At 37.9% G+C, this 17,462-nt stretch overlaps 1 protein-coding gene across 3 annotated transcripts; it reads left to right on the top strand.

The window, feature by feature from the left end:
• The first annotated feature begins 32 nt into the window (after positions 1 to 32).
• On the top strand, positions 33 to 17,238 carry ccnl1a (cyclin L1a). Of its 3 annotated transcripts, XM_072255383.1 has the most exons (11): positions 156 to 563; positions 661 to 735; positions 2,023 to 2,132; positions 8,864 to 8,984; positions 9,071 to 9,135; positions 12,771 to 12,870; positions 13,039 to 13,143; positions 13,272 to 13,413; positions 13,844 to 13,958; positions 15,797 to 15,883; positions 16,507 to 17,238. In XM_072255383.1, the coding sequence occupies exons 1-11, from the start codon at positions 354 to 356 to the stop codon at positions 16,853 to 16,855; spliced, it is 1,479 nt and encodes a 492-aa protein (XP_072111484.1). In that variant the 5' UTR covers positions 156 to 353; the 3' UTR covers positions 16,856 to 17,238. The 3 variants fall into 3 exon arrangements, with proteins under 3 accessions (XP_072111486.1, XP_072111485.1, XP_072111484.1); XM_072255385.1 differs by lacking the exons at positions 13,039 to 13,143; positions 13,272 to 13,413; positions 13,844 to 13,958; positions 15,797 to 15,883; positions 16,507 to 17,238 and adding an exon at positions 9,421 to 9,434 and having other exon boundaries at positions 33 to 563; positions 12,771 to 12,830; XM_072255384.1 differs by lacking the exons at positions 12,771 to 12,870; positions 13,039 to 13,143; positions 13,272 to 13,413; ... (1 more) ...; positions 15,797 to 15,883; positions 16,507 to 17,238 and adding an exon at positions 9,421 to 10,552 and having other exon boundaries at positions 36 to 563.
• The last annotated feature ends 224 nt before the right edge of the window (positions 17,239 to 17,462 follow it).

Raw genomic sequence — 17,462 nt, 5'->3', positions numbered from 1 at the left:
GAGCGAGCGTACCGATGCTGAGTGATAGCAAAATAAGGTCCGGGCTTTTTCCGCGAAGGGAAGGAGTGAAGTGGTGGCAGGAATTCCCCTAAGTGATTTCGAAACAAACCATTATTCTTAACAACCTGTTTAGTGTACTTCGAAAAATTTAAGATCACGATACAAATACATAGGTGTTGAAATCAATGGCTGCCTTTGGGTTTTGATGGCAAGCTGGGTTATTTTTCTCTCTCTCTGCAGCTCTCTATCGCGGCGCGCTGTAATACGCTGGGGGGGGTGAGCTGGCCGGTGCGTGCTGCGCATGCGCCCCGGGACGCATGTTGTTCCATTTTATTTTTGCTGTGTGAGACAAAATGTCGGCGGCGGCGAGCGAGGGGATTTTGATCGGGGACAAGGTCTACTCGGCCGTCTTCCTCACCATCGACAATTCGCTCATTCCTGAAGAGAAACTCTCGCCCACTCCGTCCATGCAGGATGGCCTAGACTTGGAGGTAGAGACTGACCTGCGGATCTTGGGCTGTGAGTTGATCCAGTCGGCCGGCATCTTGCTACGACTGCCCCAGGTTAGTGCTGGGCCCGAGGCGGGAGAGCGCCGTATTCTTTAACGACCCCTCGCTCTTTCTCCCCCGCCTCGCTAATGCTCGTCTTCTCTCCTCGCAGGTGGCCATGGCGACGGCCCAGGTCCTCTTCCAGCGCTTCTTTTTCTCCAAGTCCTTCGTCAAGCACAGTTTCGAGGTAAGTCCCGCCGCGGGAGTGGCAGGCCCTGCGCCGGCGGGCGTGCGGGCGGTTTAATCGAAACTAGCCTCTCTCGCCCGGAGGTTGCGGCGGAAATTCCTGAGCCGCCCGTAGCCCATCCGCTCTATTAGGGGCTGAATGAATGTTGCTGATCAACTCGGTATAGACCGTGTAAAAACCTGGAACGTTATGTGCCTCTCTCAAAAATATTGATCGGCCTATCCAACAACAATCATTTAGATCCCCTCTGAGTATTCTTTATTTTTAGACATTTCCTCTTGGTTCCATTTTTGGTTCTGATTTAGTTAGCAATTCTAGGCCATTGTGAGTAATGCCTCATGTTTTGTATTCTCTAAGGCTCCGTGTCTGCTTTCATCATTTAAAAATCTCTTTACACTTTAGATAATGGTGTTAAAACGTACTTAAAGAAACGTACTGTTGCGTGACTTGTGTTGTGGTAGTAATTAATTTGAATAGTTGAGGATATCTCCCCAGTTACTGGTCTTCTATACAAAGGAATTCTGTTTAAAATGTTACGGAATTTGGTTTTGGAGCATTAAGTGCGTTTAGATCTTTACGTAGAATAGTCGGCTCCTTTGCAGGTTGACAGTTGTAACGGCAAATGTAATATTAGCTTGTTGAGAGTGTTAGACCATAAAAGCTGTGGTACAAGGTGGAGAGTTTGAGCTGTTGGTCAGACCACATTTAGAGTTTTGTGAACCCCACGTCTAAGGATGGATGTGTTGGCATCAGAGAACGTCTGGAGGCATTTTACACGGATGATCCAGTAATGAAAGGATTAAGGCATGACTATTTAATGGGTCTGGGCCTGTACTCGCTGGAATTTAAAAGGATTGGGGAGAGGGGCAATCGCATTAAAACCTGATGAATTCTGAAAGTCCTGGTAACAGTACTCACGGATAATGTTTTCAGTAGAGGGAAGACCCAGAGGCTACAGCCGTCAGAATATAAGGCTATTCCTTTAGAGCAGAGATGAGGAATTTCACCAACTAGAGGGTGAATCCAGAATTTGTTTCCACAGGTGTCTGTGGATGCATTTAAAGTGTAGGATGATATGTTCTTGAATAGTAAAGGTGACAACAGTGGTGGGGAGAAAGCGTGAAAATGGGTTGAAAGGGAATAAAATCAGCCATGATCAAATGGTGAATTCTCAATTTGCAGAATGACCCAATTCTCCTTTTTGTGTCTTATGGTCTTTGTATGGCAACAGTTGGTGTAAGTAGCACCACAGTAGATCACACAGTACTCAATGTGATTATTTTTCAGATTGTCGCAATGGCTTGTATCAATCTTGCATCAAAAATAGAAGAAGCACCCCGTCGTGTAAGAGATGTGATAAATGTGTTCCACCATTTGCGTCAGCTAAGAGGCAAAAGGTAAGCCAGTTTCTTCAACTCCGTTATTTAGTAACATGCAGTGATTTCTTAACACACCCTAACTTTCAAACTGTTTTATCATTTGCACGTGTTCTCAGTTGGCTCTGTGGGAGTTTAATGATATAATTAGCTTAATGGACCATTTCATTCAAAATTCATTCCCCAGCCTGATGTGGTACTATGGCTCTTAACCCAATATGTTGGGGGAAAACTGGACAAGAGGAATCTGTTGTTATCAAGCTACCCATGCTGGAATATGCCAAGGCATTAGCTCATAAGGTTGAGACTAAATAGTTTGTTAACAGTCATCATCTATGAATGCATGTGAGGAACTTCGTATAGTAGAAGTACTCTAAGTATTTTAGGGGGAGTTACTTTAAGACCATAAAGTTACATTGTTTTTGAGTTAGAAATTAGCATTTTAGTTTAATGAGGATGAATTTAGATTGAGAAGATATTAAACTTGCTATAAACTAAGATTTAATATTTAGGAAATCATTAATCATTGCTTTTTAAATGTATAATTTTAAGATAAAAGTAATTTAATGACATTTTTAGTTTATTTCATAGCCGCGTTATTTTATATTACTGTTACTATCAGTATTTTTCTTTGGAGTTAATGAGGGATAGATGTGCTTCAGGCATCATGCAGGAGAGGTATTGTTAGAGGGAGACTGGATTTCCTTCTGTTAGTGCTCTCCAGTGGTATAAATAAATCTTACCTAGTCTAAAATATAGGCTTGCAAATCTCCCTTTTTAACTAAAGATTTGTCATAGTAAGCACCACAAGCATTGTCTTGGAAATGAAACAACATTTAAAATTAATTGTGTACTTTACACTGCTATAGATAAAATTCTGCAGTTTTGTGAGAGCTAAGTTACCAGTTGCTTTTTCAAAGAGAAGTGCTAATAAAATTCAGGTGCTCACTTGAGTGTGCATCAGTTATGATGCAACATTGATGCTGTTTCTCATCTCGGAAGAAGCCAGTCTGGAATTATTAATATGAAGCAATATAATTGAAATAAACACAGTAAATGATAGCTGAGTCTGCTCTAAACTCGAGTACAATATTGCAATACATGATTTTCTAAAGTTTGACTTACTGCATGAGAAATTGATGTTGCATTTTTCGTGTATCTTCAGCTGCTTGCTTTAAGTATAATTTATTTTTTTGAAGTATAAATGAGTCAATGGGGCAATTGATATATGGTGTGGGAGGGTTTCCAATCACTTAATCTGCATTAGAATTAACACCTGTTGTATGTGGGGTTGTGCTGGCAAGTGATAGAAAGATTAATTTGTAATGTTGCCAATATGCAGTTAAAATGAAATAAGATTATGCAACTGGAGCACAAAGCCATTGATTGACACATTACGCTAGAAGTATGTCATCGTGTTAAATTGCTCTTGGGTCGCTTACTGTCATCGTTTTTACTATTGTGCATTAAGTTAAAATGCAATATTGACTTGTATTCTTTTTTCCCTTGCAACCAACCTAACAGCGACCAACTACATTTACCAAAGACTGGGTGATGTGGAATGGTACGTAAAGATGAAGCTGTCGACATGGCAACAATGAAAATAAGAAGTGCCGTATGATCCCGATGGAGAACCAGTGCTCTTTGAACGGGTCACTGGAATCGGGGGCTTTGGAAGGTTGGGCACAGAACTACTAAAACCTAGAAACTCCTGTACTTCATTCTTAGCTTTTTGTCTTTGCTGTCCAGATGGTAACCATCACATTTTTGCTTTGGTTTTAGTTAACTACTCTGAGAGGGGGAAGTAGCAACATTTTAAAATTCAAACTATAAAGATTGAGCTTTAAAAGTTATAGTTAGGATCTAAAATGTATTGAAGCTGGTCAAAAATACATTTCAGCTAGTATTTTAGTTAAAAATCTGAAAATAAGGAAATAATTTGTTTAGTAATATCCTTAGGATGCATTTCAAAATAATTTGGCTTTCAAATTTAACAGTGGTTTAAATTGATTTTAGAAATATGGAAGCAGGTTTCCATTGGACTGACTGCCAGGAATTCACTTAGATTGGTGTGTGTGTATTTTTTTTAACATGCTGGATAAAGCCTGATTTGAAGTCTTGGATAAGAAAGTAACTCAGTTATTGGACTTCATTAAGTCAAGTGGCAAGTGGCATGTTAGCTGTATTTGTAAAGGGGTTAGTGTCTATGTTAGTTAAACTAAGGAGGTTTTGTTAGTTGTGCCAGGTGTTGATGAGATCTAGAACCTGGAACACCATGCTGTTTTAGTCCCTTTATAAAATAATTTGTATTAGCATTGAAATTAGTCAAAAGGTATTCACTTGTCTATTTCCTGGGATAAGGTGGTCCTGTAATAGTGGCTAGATAGTTGGGTTTGAATTCTTGGTGGGGGTGGGGGGTCAACTTGAATAAAACACAAAGTCCTTGGTGGGTTAGATGATGTGGTTATTTCTTCTAGTCTAATGAGTTGTGGCAGCTGGTTGCTCAATGTAATTGTAAAGTTGTGGAACTGGTACAGAAGGGGAATTGAACCCAGCATAAAGACATATTAAATCATGGGGCAGGTTTGAGGGGTAACTTTGACTTGCTGTTCTTGCTTCGGGAAGAAGCAAGAAATGTCTGTAAAGTGTTGACTTGTTGAGAGAGATAGTATTGGAGTCCTATATAAGGTGCTGGCTTTTGGGTGAGAGACTAAACTGCCAGTCTGTTGTTCCAGAAACTGTGCTGCTGGAAAAGCAGACATTTCTAATTGGTTTTACATCTTTATCAGCTACCTAATGTTTCCATCCCATTACTCGTTTTGTTAGTTCCTGTCCAAGTAGTATCCTACACTAATTAACACAATCAAATCATTGTTCATTTGTATATGTGGAGTATTTTGGTTTCTTTGTGGTACAAGTGTTGGTTATAGGATGTACTTGTGCTATAGCTGAAGCCTTGTAGCAAATGGTTTTGCTCTGTCAATTCTACAGTTGTAGTTGAAGTTCAGCATGAGGCGGGGTGGCCATTGAATTACTATTAGAGTAAAATGGTACTTTGCTTTGTATTTTTAGATCATTTTAGTATCCTGTTTGTGCTGGATGAGTCTGTAACTAGTTACAATCGTTTTTCCCTGGCAAACACGTTATTATACGTGGAATGTTTGAATTATATGTGATATATTTTGTGTCCAGCTTTTAATACCTAATTACGTGTTTTTGGTTGTCATTTATAAATAAAATAATGGAATTTAGCTGACCTAATATCATTGGAATGCTTGTTCCTTGGGTTGAATCTTTCTTGGTATGTAAACCTTAAATGTGCTCGTATGCCTGTAGAGAAATTAACTCTAATGCTATTATTACTAAGTTCAGCCTGATGAGTTTGCAACATTTTATATGCAAACGGTTGTAACTTTGAGCATTTTTTTGAGTGGGGGTAATAATTCAAGAAGCCAAAGCAAATGATTGTATGTATAGAGTAGGAAAATCTTGGCAACCATTGAGACTGAAGCCAAGTTTGATCCATTTAGTAGACTAGCTATCAGGCCATGGCAGAATAAGTAAAGATGTCATACAGTGGATTTTGGGTCATTAAAATCTCTTTGGGCTAGTTTTTTTTTCGAGTTTAAAAGGGTGAAGTTTACTGCAAGTTATTTGGAAACTAACTTTATCCTTTTTACACCACCGGTGTACATATAATAGAAAGTTGAGCATTAATGGAACTCGGTGTTTTGTTGCATCAAGAGATGTCAGGTGGCTAAGTAATCTTGAGGTTAAGGTGAGGAATAATCGGATTTGGGCTCTGGTGGTAAAGTATTTACCATTTTAAGATCATAGCTGTTACTGTACTGTTCTAAGTGTTCAGCAAACAGTAATTGAGATTGCAGTAGTGATTGTTGCTTGCAGTTTGTCTAAGCTGCAAAGATGCAGCTACCCGGAAAGTGCCATCATGACATCATAAAATAGGTAATCGCTAATATGGGGAGTGTTCTGTCAGATAAAATGCACGTGCAAACCATGTTTTTATGGTAAAGTTTGAAATATTCTAGTGTCACTTTTGTAACTTATAAACTGTTGATTTAATGGATGTTCATTTTCAATCTATTTTTTAAATCCATAAACTGCTTGCTTGCAATGCTTATGGCACTTTATTCACTTTAATTGTCTTCTCCTTTCCTGCCCTCCATGGAAACATCAACTTTCGCGGGTGGGTGATTCCATTATGTGATAACTCTGTGGTTTCTAGATTGTCCAAGTGCCTTTAAACCAGGAAAATGTGTTAGTAGATTTGTTGGTCACGGTGACATTGTTTTATAATCCAGGTGCAGTTTTTAGAGGTGCGTTGCTCAGGAGTAGTTATTTACATGGGCTAATATGTTGTGATATCTACTGATACTAGGTGGCATTCAGATGGAATTCCATTAGCTGCAACAAAACTAGGGCAGCTATAACTTAGTGAAAGGTGTCAGTCTCAGTAAAATGGTGGGGTGCAAGATTAATTTGATTAAATGAGGGGAGCCATTTACATATTTTACGTATAATTTACATATTACTATTTAACTATTTATGGTTCTATTACTATTATTTATGGTGCAACTGTAATGAAAACCAATTTCCCCCGGGATTAATAAAGTATGACTATGATTTAGAAATGGCAATCTGATCTCTTTCACAAGAGTTGTGATAGATGAGGGTGAAAAATCTACTCGCAAAAAGTTGAGTGTTTTCTAACCTGAATTTTCAATGTTAAATTACTGACATTTTAAGAGTGTTTTCTAAAGGTACAGGCATTTATGAGAATTGAGGCTGTCATTTGTACTTAAATTTGAAAACTATTGTTTATAAACTTCAAATATTTTGCTGATAAACATTGGAAGGTAAATTAGTCCACTTTTGAAATTGGACAGAAATAGTCAAAATTTAAATCAGTAAATATGAAATCAATTCAGATTGATTTTCATAAGTTTGTAACTTTTATAAATTAGTATCTAATTGTTTAGAATTGAATACCATTATAATCCATCATTCATCTCTCTAGTTATCAGGTGAGTGCACTTTAATATTAGATAAAATGTAAACAATATGGGAAATGATTTTTGCAGATACCTATGCTTCAAACTTCATATCTAATAGAATGAGATGTTGTTGGAAAGGATTAAAGATCAGTTATTTCAGAGATGCAGGAAGTTACTTTGATGCTATATGTAAGTGTGTAGATTGGCCCATCAAAAATTTATTTTTCTCACTGTTAAGTTTCCCAAATATTCTTGTGCATGAATTCTCGATTCTCGACTCCTCGTGTATGTGGATTTTAAGTATATTTATGAAATCGTAGTGGCTCAAAACAATTTTAGGGAAACCCTTGTTTAAAGGAAAAGTCTAAATTTTTTTCGTGTTGTCTGATGATGTTGCTGTTGGTTTCTGTATAACAATCATTAGCTGTTCCAAGTCAAAATAAATTCAGTGACCTTTATTGAATTGAGAAAGCTGTTACTCTCTGTTCAGTTTATTACATAGTTAAGGCATTCCTGTGTTTCCAGTGCATGTATTTCAAAGTTGGAATCCTAAAAAGTGCTCTAAACATTATTTTCTAATATACTGTGCATTAGTGAAGATTTGTAATTGAAAGCTACACCTGGTACAGGGGAACTTTGAAATTATGTAATGAAAGAAGGAGAAATATTGCAAGATAGCTTTGTTAAAATTCATTTACTGTGTGTTTAACAAAAAACAGATTCTTGGAGAATGCAAGAAAGGTATGGGGCAGATAGTATTGAAGCAGAGACTTGGATTTATAAAGGGTTGAGATGCTGAGATCTGAACTTGTCTCACAAATGTGGGGAAATCTGCAGATGCTGGAAATCCAAAGCAACACCCATAAAATGCTGGAAGAACTCAGCAGGCCAGGCAGCATCTATGGAAAAGAGTAAACAGTCGCTATTTCACTGAAGACCCTTCATCAGGACCCGCTGCCTGGCTTGCGGAGTTCCTCCAGCATTTTGTGTGTTGCTCTGAATTGTCTTGCAGCTTAATTAGAGCTGTTGCTAGGTTTGTCATCACGGGGGTGGGGGGGAATGCTGAAAGATGGCAGCTTATGATAGTTAAAAGGTTGTATCTATATGCACATTTGGGTATGGAGGACGAGTGTAGCTTATAGGTGGACAGGCTTAGATTTTATGTAAGATTTTTTTTAGAAGTCTTTTTGGCTCTATGCTTGGAAATGAGAGGACTAATGTCTGCTGTTAAATTTAAGTAGTCTAAAGCAATGATGTATTTTGGGAATATAAACTATGTGCGTTACCACAGAATTCTTTTGTACTTCATTGTGACTTGTCATGCTGTAGGAAGGAAATGGAGGATCAGGATCCTTTTATAGGCCTTGTTAGACTCACATTAAAAATGGAGAGGGAGGACAATTCTTAACGTTTTTTTTTTGGAAGTTCATTAAATTGTCTAGTTTTAAAGTAGTAATTACGCAGATGGCTAACAACTTTTATTTATGGTCTAACTTTCTTTGATCTTAGTTTGTTTTCCTTCTCATCCCTTGTAACTGTTCTTTGTCAGCTTTAACTTATTTTGATGTGATTTTCAGTTTGAAATGGACAGCATAGACCAAGGCTTGGGTGCAGTTACAGGAGTTTCTTCCAAAGGTTGGTTGGAAGGGGAAGAAAGTCCCTTTTAGAGAGTAGAAGCCAATTTCAAATATTTGCGTTTTTAGATTTGCAAATAGTTTTGATTTTGTTTTAAACCAGGAGTCCAACACCACTGATACTTGATCAGAACTACATTAACACCAAAAACCAAGTGATCAAAGCAGAAAGACGAATCCTGAAGGAATTGGGATTTTGTGTTCATGTAAAGCATCCACACAAGGTAAGTTCTTTGATCATTGAGTTGTAATTGGATAATTACAGTCTTACAAATGTAGATTGTTTTAAAACCTTTTCTTTTCCCAACAGATAATTTTTATGTATCTTCAAGTCCTTGAGTGTGAACGGAATCAAACTCTTGTCCAGACAGCCTGGTAAGTTGCTTCATTAGTTTCAAGTAGCCATGAAAACAGTATCAAAATTAACTTCACTTTTATAGCTTAAATTTTAAGCTTAAAAATGAGATGACAATATTTACTTATACCATTAACAGGACTGTTGATTCAGACATTCTGCATCACAGCAAGACACTCTATGTATCTTTTTCTGTAATTCATTCATGGTATTGTTGCATACTGTTTTCATGGCACGTTTGTTTACTATGCTAAAGGAGAACGCAATTAACTTTGTTCTTTTTTTTCTACTCTTTTTAATTAAAGGGTAGTCCATGATGGTAAGTCATAGAACTCAAAGAACTCTGCCCTCTGAACTCAGCTTCTCATCTACATGGCTTTAAGGAGGGCCTTTGATTGGCTGCCCCTTCGGCCAATCCAGTGCAAGCTCTCGTCCGAGACAGCTATTCACTGCAGTGGTCACATCTGGCAACATCATCTAGTTCTGGTGGGGGTTTGAAGGATTTGTATTGACTTCTGAAAATGGATGTTCAACATGCACACATTCAGTAATATTTTGTCTAATATTTCTAGTTGGCTAAGTTTTAGGATGTGTTTTTTTTTAAACCATGTGGAAGGAAAGCATCAAAATTGCTTCAATGAACTAAATCCAGTGTTTCTACACATATGGGAAGATTTTGCAACATGCTTTATTAACGACTGTTTATTGTTTTAAACCTAAAATTAAACGTGATTAGATCATCCTGTGAATTCCTTGGATTTTTGCTTTTAGGGCATTATTTCAGATTTCTACTTGAGTTTATTTTGGGAGGGGGTTGTCACTGAAGAGTTGGAGAAATTATGGCTGTAGAAATTTTAAAACAGTACTAATGGTTTGGGTCCAAAACTGTAATTCTAGGTGCACCTTAAGTCAATGTATACTTTGTATTTGCAGATGTGAAGTGATTGTTTATTCTAAACCCATTAGCAGTAATGTATACAGTTCTCAAAAAAAAAACATGGGTGTAGATTAAGTGCACGTTGACTTATCTGAATTTTCTCAACGCTAAATCAAATGAATCACTTTGTTGTCACTACCTTTCGTTTTACTAAGTGTGAGAATATTTGGTTAGGACCTGTACTATTCCATGTATGGTTGAATTCAGATGGTCAGATACTAAAATAAGGTCCAAAGTCCCTGTCTTTTTAGTGTGTAAAATACTACAAATGGTGATACTGAAACTCAAAGTTGTCAGTATTTCATTAATCTAATGTTCATTATTAAAGCAGTGATAGAAGTCTGTACTTCATCAAATAGGTTATCGTGAGCCAGCAGATCTCGTGTTTATTTACTCTGGACTACGCAGATTGTTTGACGCAAACATGAGGAATTCTGCAGATGCTGGAAATTCAAGCAACACACATCAAAGTTGCTGGTGAACGCAGCAGGCCAGGCAGCATCTCTAGGAAGAGGTACAGTCGACGTTTCAGGCCGAGACCCTTCGTCAAATCCTGACGAAGGGTCTCGGCCCGGAACGTCAACTGTACCTCTTCCTAGAGATGCTGCCTGGCCTGCTGCGTTCACCAGCAACTTTGTGTTGCAGATTGTTTGAAATGTCTTTGACTTGCTTTCAGATTAGATTTGCCAATCCTTATTCATCCTAGCATAACACGTTTAGATTTTTTTTGCAATCAATACTTAATATGAAAACCCAATCATAAGTTGGGTCAGTGTAATCACATTCTGGTTGATGTATTCAGAAAAGCTTACATTTGTCTTTTAAAGCATTTTAAGCCATTGTCAAAGATGTCTAAATGGAGTAACCTGTTATGTGACCATTCTAGTGAGCAAGTAGGTGTTTTTACTTTAGAATCCTTTCTAACTTCATACAGCATGGAAAAATTGCTTCCACAAGCTTTATATTTAGCTGAACATGTTTTGGTGTTCTTCCTTTGTGATAAATTGAGACTGTTTTTAGTTAAAATGGTTAAAATTGGTGTCTTTAAGAAGACAGATTTCAGAATGGCTTGAATGTATATAAAAATATTTTAGAAATACATTGGTAACTGAGTCGAAGTTGGAAGAATTGTTATTTATAACCATAGAGCACTGAAACAGACCTTTTGGAAGTATATTGCCTCAATCGCTTTCTTGAGCAGCTCATTACATTCTCTGGATGAAAATGTTGCCCCTCATGTTCCTGCTAAATAATCTCTTTCCCAACCCCCCTTAAACTTAGCCTTCTAGTTCTTGATTCCCCAGCCTTGGGGTGAATGTACAGTTCCTAATGATTTTGTACACTTTTATCAGATCACCCCCTCCTCCTTCATTCTAATTTTGGTGGGATGGAAGACACAAGACTCGCTCACCGTTGTTCTTGTCCTAGCAACGTTTTTTTGTAAATCCCTTCTACGCTCTTACAGTTTAATGGCATATTTCCTATAGTAGAGTGACCAAAACTGAGCACGAGATTCCCAGTATGGCCTCTGCAACATAACATCTCAGCTATCTGCCCTGACTGAAGACCGTTATTTTAACAACCCACTCTCCATCCTGTCTGTGATGCCACTTCCTGGGAACCATTTATCCATTCCTAGTCCTCTTCTGCAACACTCCCAGGGACCTACTTTTCACTGAAAACTCAAGGTTTCCCAACCTTTTATATACCATGGACCCCTACCGTTAACCGAGGGGTCTGTGGACCCCAGGCTCGGAGCCCTGCTCTATCTTCATTATCAGTGATGCCATCTGTTTTAGTGTCATCTGCAAACATGTCTTTACTGAGAATATATATTCACTTCCTAATTGCAATAGGCCTAGGCCCAATTCCTAGGAACACCTCTGGTCTTGGCCCACTAGTCATCCACTATCAGCTTCTGTTTTCGGCCATGTTGCTCAGACTTTCTCTTGTTTTCAGCCATTAACTCAATTCTTCCAATGTCCCTTGATCCCATGCACTCTTGGGTGAAAACTTTTAGTGGAGCTGACATAATCATACTATCAGTTTTTTTTTCAGCCTTGGAGTTCTTCCGATCTAACAATCAGTTCTTGTGTAATAACACAGATCATTAATCTTTCTCTATCATTTGTGGAGGCATTCATGTGTAGTACAATTCCATGGAACTTTGGTACTTTGGCCTAGCAACCACACTTTATATATGCACCCCTTGTGAGTTAGATCCCATCTATGTCCATGGACATTTTATTGCTCTGTGGTTAGGTGTTGTGGTGCTAGACATTTTTGGAATGAAGAGGATGGCTACAGGGTTTTACTATATTGTGATTAGCGTACTAGAATTAAGTACTGACCATGATAATTCTGTGTTCTGTCATGTCATGCATTTCCCATTGAGGAAGTTGCCCTTGGTGTGGTTCTGTGATGTCAAAAAACAATGAAATTCACTTTGGCTTTTAAATAGGATGCATTTTGTGCATGTGAACCTTTGTTCTGATGGTACATGCAAATTTTAGCTGGATTTGTGTGCAAGACTACAGGTAGATGAACCTAAAATGGTTTGTTACAGATCTTGCATTATTTATGATTTGAGCTCTGTACAGAAGATATCAGAGGACATAGTATTTTATTTAAAAAAGGAAGAAAGCTACAAATGAGTCTCCTGTGTACTTAAGGTCTTTTTTAAATTCTAATAACCTTTTATCCTATTTGATTTTTCAGGAATTACATGAATGATAGCCTCCGCACAAGTGTATTTGTTCGGTTTAAGCCAGAGACAATAGCCTGTGCTTGCATCTACCTTGCAGCTAGAGCTTTGCAAGTAAGTGAATCAAGTGGCATTGAGGTGTTTTGTTAACTAAGAATTTTAATCAGATAAGAAAGTATGGTACTACTTGAGTGCATTCAGCACTGTGCATTGCTAGTCTGATTTTAATGTAAATGTATTTGTTTTTACTGCTGAGTTTCAATTTATTTCCTGCATCTGCAGATTATTTTGCCAAATCGTCCTCATTGGTTTGTGCTGTTTGGTGCAACAGAAGAGGAAATTCAAGATATTTGCATCACTACTTTGAAACTTTACACACGAAAGAAGGTTAGTCACATAAAGTAATTCTTAAGTTTTTTGGTTGTTGACATTGTAATGTATGATAGCCATTTTGTAGTGCTCTGTGGTATCCTCATTTACTTTGCTACATATGAAAGTAAACTTTGTTTCAACAGCCAAACTATGAGCATGTGGAGAAGGAAGTAGAAAAGAGGAAGGTTGCACTACAAGAAGCTAAATTGAAAGCTAAAGGTTTGAACCCAGATGGAACTCCTGCCCTTTCCACGCTGGGGGGCTTTTCTCCAGGTTCTAAACCATGTAAGTATGTGAAATACATTGATGTGTTAGTTCTCTTTGGGGTTTGGGATGATGCAGACAATTTCTAGAGTGTGGACATACAATCAAGGATTGACAGTTGATGTGGAACATCTTTTTGCAACTTAAAATAGTATACTTTGAATATTTCAAATTGAAAATCTGAATTGTAAATATACCTTTCAAACTTGCAACATAACAGCTTGACATTAAATAAGCACTCCTCAGTTTTGCTGCAACAACTTTGACTTGTGATATGCCTTAAATTTATGAACAAATTTTCTTCTATTAAGTGCAGTATTTCTGTCCTTAGAATGGTGTTCTATCAGTGTGTATTTTACCCTGCTATTTTGACAGTATGAAGTTCTTACCAAAAACTTGAAACATCCCTTTTGTAAATGTGACTGTATCATTTAAATTTTTTTGTTCTTAGCTTCGCCCAGAGAAGTTAAAGCAGAAGACAAAACACCTGGAATTCAGAACCCTAAGCCTATCAAGAAGGAACTAGAAGATCGCCAATTGAACTCTAATAAAAGTCCTTACAATGGGTTAGCAATTAAACTTCTGCTTTGCTGTTTACCTCTGTAGTTTTGTACTAAAACATTGAAATACTTGATCCCAGCCCTCAAAAAATGGCATTCATCATGGTGGTTGAATGCTTTCTAAAGCTTGTCAGGCTAAAGGTTTGTTGTCTGACCTACCTCTGGAGTCACTGCTCTGGATAAACTAGTAGCTGATTGGCAGGAGGCAAAGACTGGGAATAAAGGCGGCCCTTTCTGGTTGGCTGCCGGTGACTAGCAGTGTTCCACAGGGTTGGGAATGTGTCAGTGACTTGGATGACAGTCGGTTTGTTGCAGAGTGTATGGATGATGTGAATGTAGGTGGTTTTGAGGAAGTAGAGAAGCTACAAATGGGCAAAGAAGTGTCAAATGGAATACAGTGTTGGGAAGTGTGTGGTCATGCACTTTCATAGAAGGAATAAAAGTGTAGTGGAGAGAAAATTTAAAAAATCTGAGGTGCAAAGGGACTTGGGATTCCTAGTACAGGATTCCTAAAGGTGAATTTGCATGTTGAGTCTGTTGAGGAAGGTAAATGCGCTGTTAGCATACATTTCGAGAAGACTAGAGTATAAAAGCAAGGATGTAATGTTGTAGCTTTAGAAAGCACTTTTGGGGCCTCGCTTTATGAACAGTTTTGTGTCCCTTATTTTAGAATAAATGTACTGAAACTGGAGATGGTTCAAAGGAAGTTCATAAAAAGTGGTTCCAGGACTGAATAGCTTGTCGTATGAAGAGTGTTTGATGGCTCTGGGCTTGTATTCACTGAAATTCAGAAGAATGAGTGGTGACTTAATTGAAATCTGTGGAATGTTGAAGGGCCAAGATAGAGTGCATGTGGAGAGGATGGTTTCCAGGACTAGAGGACATGCCCTCAGAATAGAGGGGTGTCCTTGAACGGAAATGAGGAATTTTTTAATATATATAGCCAGAGTAGTGAACCCGTGGACTTTGTTGCCATGAGTGGCTGTGGATGCCAAGTCTTTATGTATATTTAAGGCAGAGGTTGATAGATTCTTGATTGGTCAGGGTGTAAAGGGATATGGGGAGAAGGCAAGAGATTGGAGCTGAGAGGGAAAATGGATCAGCCATAACAAAATGATGGTGCAGACTCTGGGCCAAGTGGCCTCATTCTACTCGTATCTTATGGTCTTGTGGAGAGGGTACACAACATCGTGTATATGCAATAGATTTTATAAAATTTAACTAAATTGCTCAAGTCTGTCCCTGGAATGTCCATAAATTTGTCCAAGCAATGGCAGAAATTGTCCAAGGTGGTGATAACGTGTAATTTTGAAACAAAGCCTTTTGCATCTTTGGAAGAGTTCACATATCAGTGCAGCCTTCCATAAGCCAATACTCACTAAAAGATGCAGTAAAAATTGTTTAGTCTGATCAGACCACTGGATATTCTATCAATTCTGTATCACCTTTTAAAATGTTACACAGAATACTAAACTTTAAGAGTGAATCTTATATGTATGTAAAGGGGAGCATGACCAACAGGGGCAAGTGAATTTAGAGAGCTTGAGAGCAAGGGCCCCGAGAAGTGGTCAGGGTGCATAACAAGTATCATGGGCATCAATGGTGCCTTTTGAAAGGTAATTTGTTTGGGCAACTGCATCTCTTTTCACTTCATTCCTTTTACCATTAGAGGCAGGTGGAAAACCATTAGGATTTCCAAGTAGACAGTGGAGCATCAGTTTCTGTAACCTGCTGGACATGAGTCTGCTGATTATTTGGCAGCTGAGATAATGTGTTCAATTGAATTTGTGTATTTCTAAAACATTGCAGAACATAATTTAAAGATCTTGTTCTCAAATCTAAAGGTTGAGGAAAGAAAATAAACAAATTCGGAACAGTAGGAGCATCAGTCGTTCGCGGTCTCGATCAAGATCCCGATCACCTCGAAGGCAGTGAGTATTCATTTGTCTGATTAGTGAGCTTAAGGAGTTGTAAAACAGCCAACTGCTTGATCAAAGATCAGCATTTTGCAGTTTATATTATTTGATATACTGAACCTCAAAAATTAAGAAAGAGGACCCCAGAATTGTTCAGTTCTGTTTGTTTCTATGGGGCATGCTACAGGCTTCAGACATTAGTTAATTGAATAAAAAGAGTAACTAACTTCCTTTCCTGGAGAAAATGTCTCAGCAGTTAAGGTAATATGGGGATAGCTTTCATTTTGGGTCAGGTCCTTGGTCAGAATTCGAAATAAATAAAACAAGCGAGTTTTAGTTTGAAAAGTGAAAGGGTGGAATTGATTAAGGGAAAGAACAGTGCAATGCTGCAGGACATGCAGTTACCCAATATAACTTGCGCCAACTGGAACGGCAGCAACTTGGATTGTATTTTCTGTGCACCTTCTACTGAAAGTTATTTGTGTAAATGTACTCTGATACTGAGAATACTTGTGTCTGAAGGAACATAATAGTCTTGCATATATTTAAATTTTCCTCCTGTTCGTGATACTTCAAAGCTGGAGTAGTTTTAGTGCTGTTGTTGGTAGCTTGACTCATTTTTTAAAATTTCTTTTCAGCTACAAAAGAAGCAGATCTGGAACATACAGTTCTCGATCGAGGAGTAGGTCCCATAGTCGCAGTCTGTCTCCCCGCCGGCGCCACAATCATGTATCACCACACATCAAGTCTAAACCTCATCGTGAAGAAACAAAGATTTCTGTTAGACATGGTCATAAGAGGAAGAAATCACACAGTCGATCACGCACCCGCAGTAAATCCAGGGATCGCTGTGATCCTGTGAAAAAACGACGACATGACAAAGAGCATCATCGGGATAGACATGAGCGATCGCGGTCTTATGAAAGATCCCATAAGAGCAAACATCATAGTAGTAGTCATTCGGGGCACAGCAGGCATCGTCGGTAAATCAGAGTTAAATTTAAAAAATACTGCCTAAATGTACTTACGTTAAATGTGTAGTGTATTAATTTGTAAATGCTTTTTATAAGGGGTTTGTTTAAAAGGGTGTTTTGGTTTATGTGAGGGGAGAATTTGCACATTTTCAGAAATATATAAATACTTTATTTGACAGTGTACAGTTAACCATGGACAAATTTATGTATGCTGAGTTATCTATTCTACAGAATTTGAAGGGAGATTGCTGTAGAAATGTATGTTATTTTTATACAATGAAAATGGACACTGGTATATTTAAGTACAAGTTCATTTGTTAAAACTGTGGTGATTACTTTGTTAGACTTTTAGTCTGCATGTGGTCATTTTTACAGAAATAAAAAGCAAAAATATCATGCTTTTTGCAGTATTATTTTCAGAACTGGGAAGTCTAAAGATACATTGCTACAAATATAGTTTAAACTCAAACACAGAAGAACTTTTAAATTTACATCTGTAAGCTATATAATTCCCTTGTCCTTTGTTACAATCTGTCAGCATCAATACATTTTCCATTTGGAACTTTTCATGGCAGAGCTTTTTTTTAAAAAAAAACACTGCACTTCTAGCAAAGCAATGT

The sequence above is a fragment of the Mobula birostris genome, chromosome 4, assembly GCF_030028105.1.
Source record: "Mobula birostris isolate sMobBir1 chromosome 4, sMobBir1.hap1, whole genome shotgun sequence".
Classification (NCBI taxonomy): domain Eukaryota; kingdom Metazoa; phylum Chordata; class Chondrichthyes; order Myliobatiformes; family Myliobatidae; genus Mobula; species Mobula birostris.
This window is presented reverse-complemented; position numbering and strand designations above follow the sequence as displayed.

Bases quoted from the DNA above. Each gene is read 5' to 3' on its own strand.
- ccnl1a (XM_072255383.1), top strand. From the start codon at position 354: ATGTCGGCGGCGGCGAGCGAGGGGATTTTGATCGGGGACAAGGTCTAC. The intron at 8,985-9,070 runs GTAAGTTCTTTG...TTTTCCCAACAG, and splicing joins ATGTAAAGCATCCACACAAG to ATAATTTTTATGTATCTTCA. The intron at 9,136-12,770 runs GTAAGTTGCTTC...TTGATTTTTCAG, and splicing joins ACTCTTGTCCAGACAGCCTG to GAATTACATGAATGATAGCC.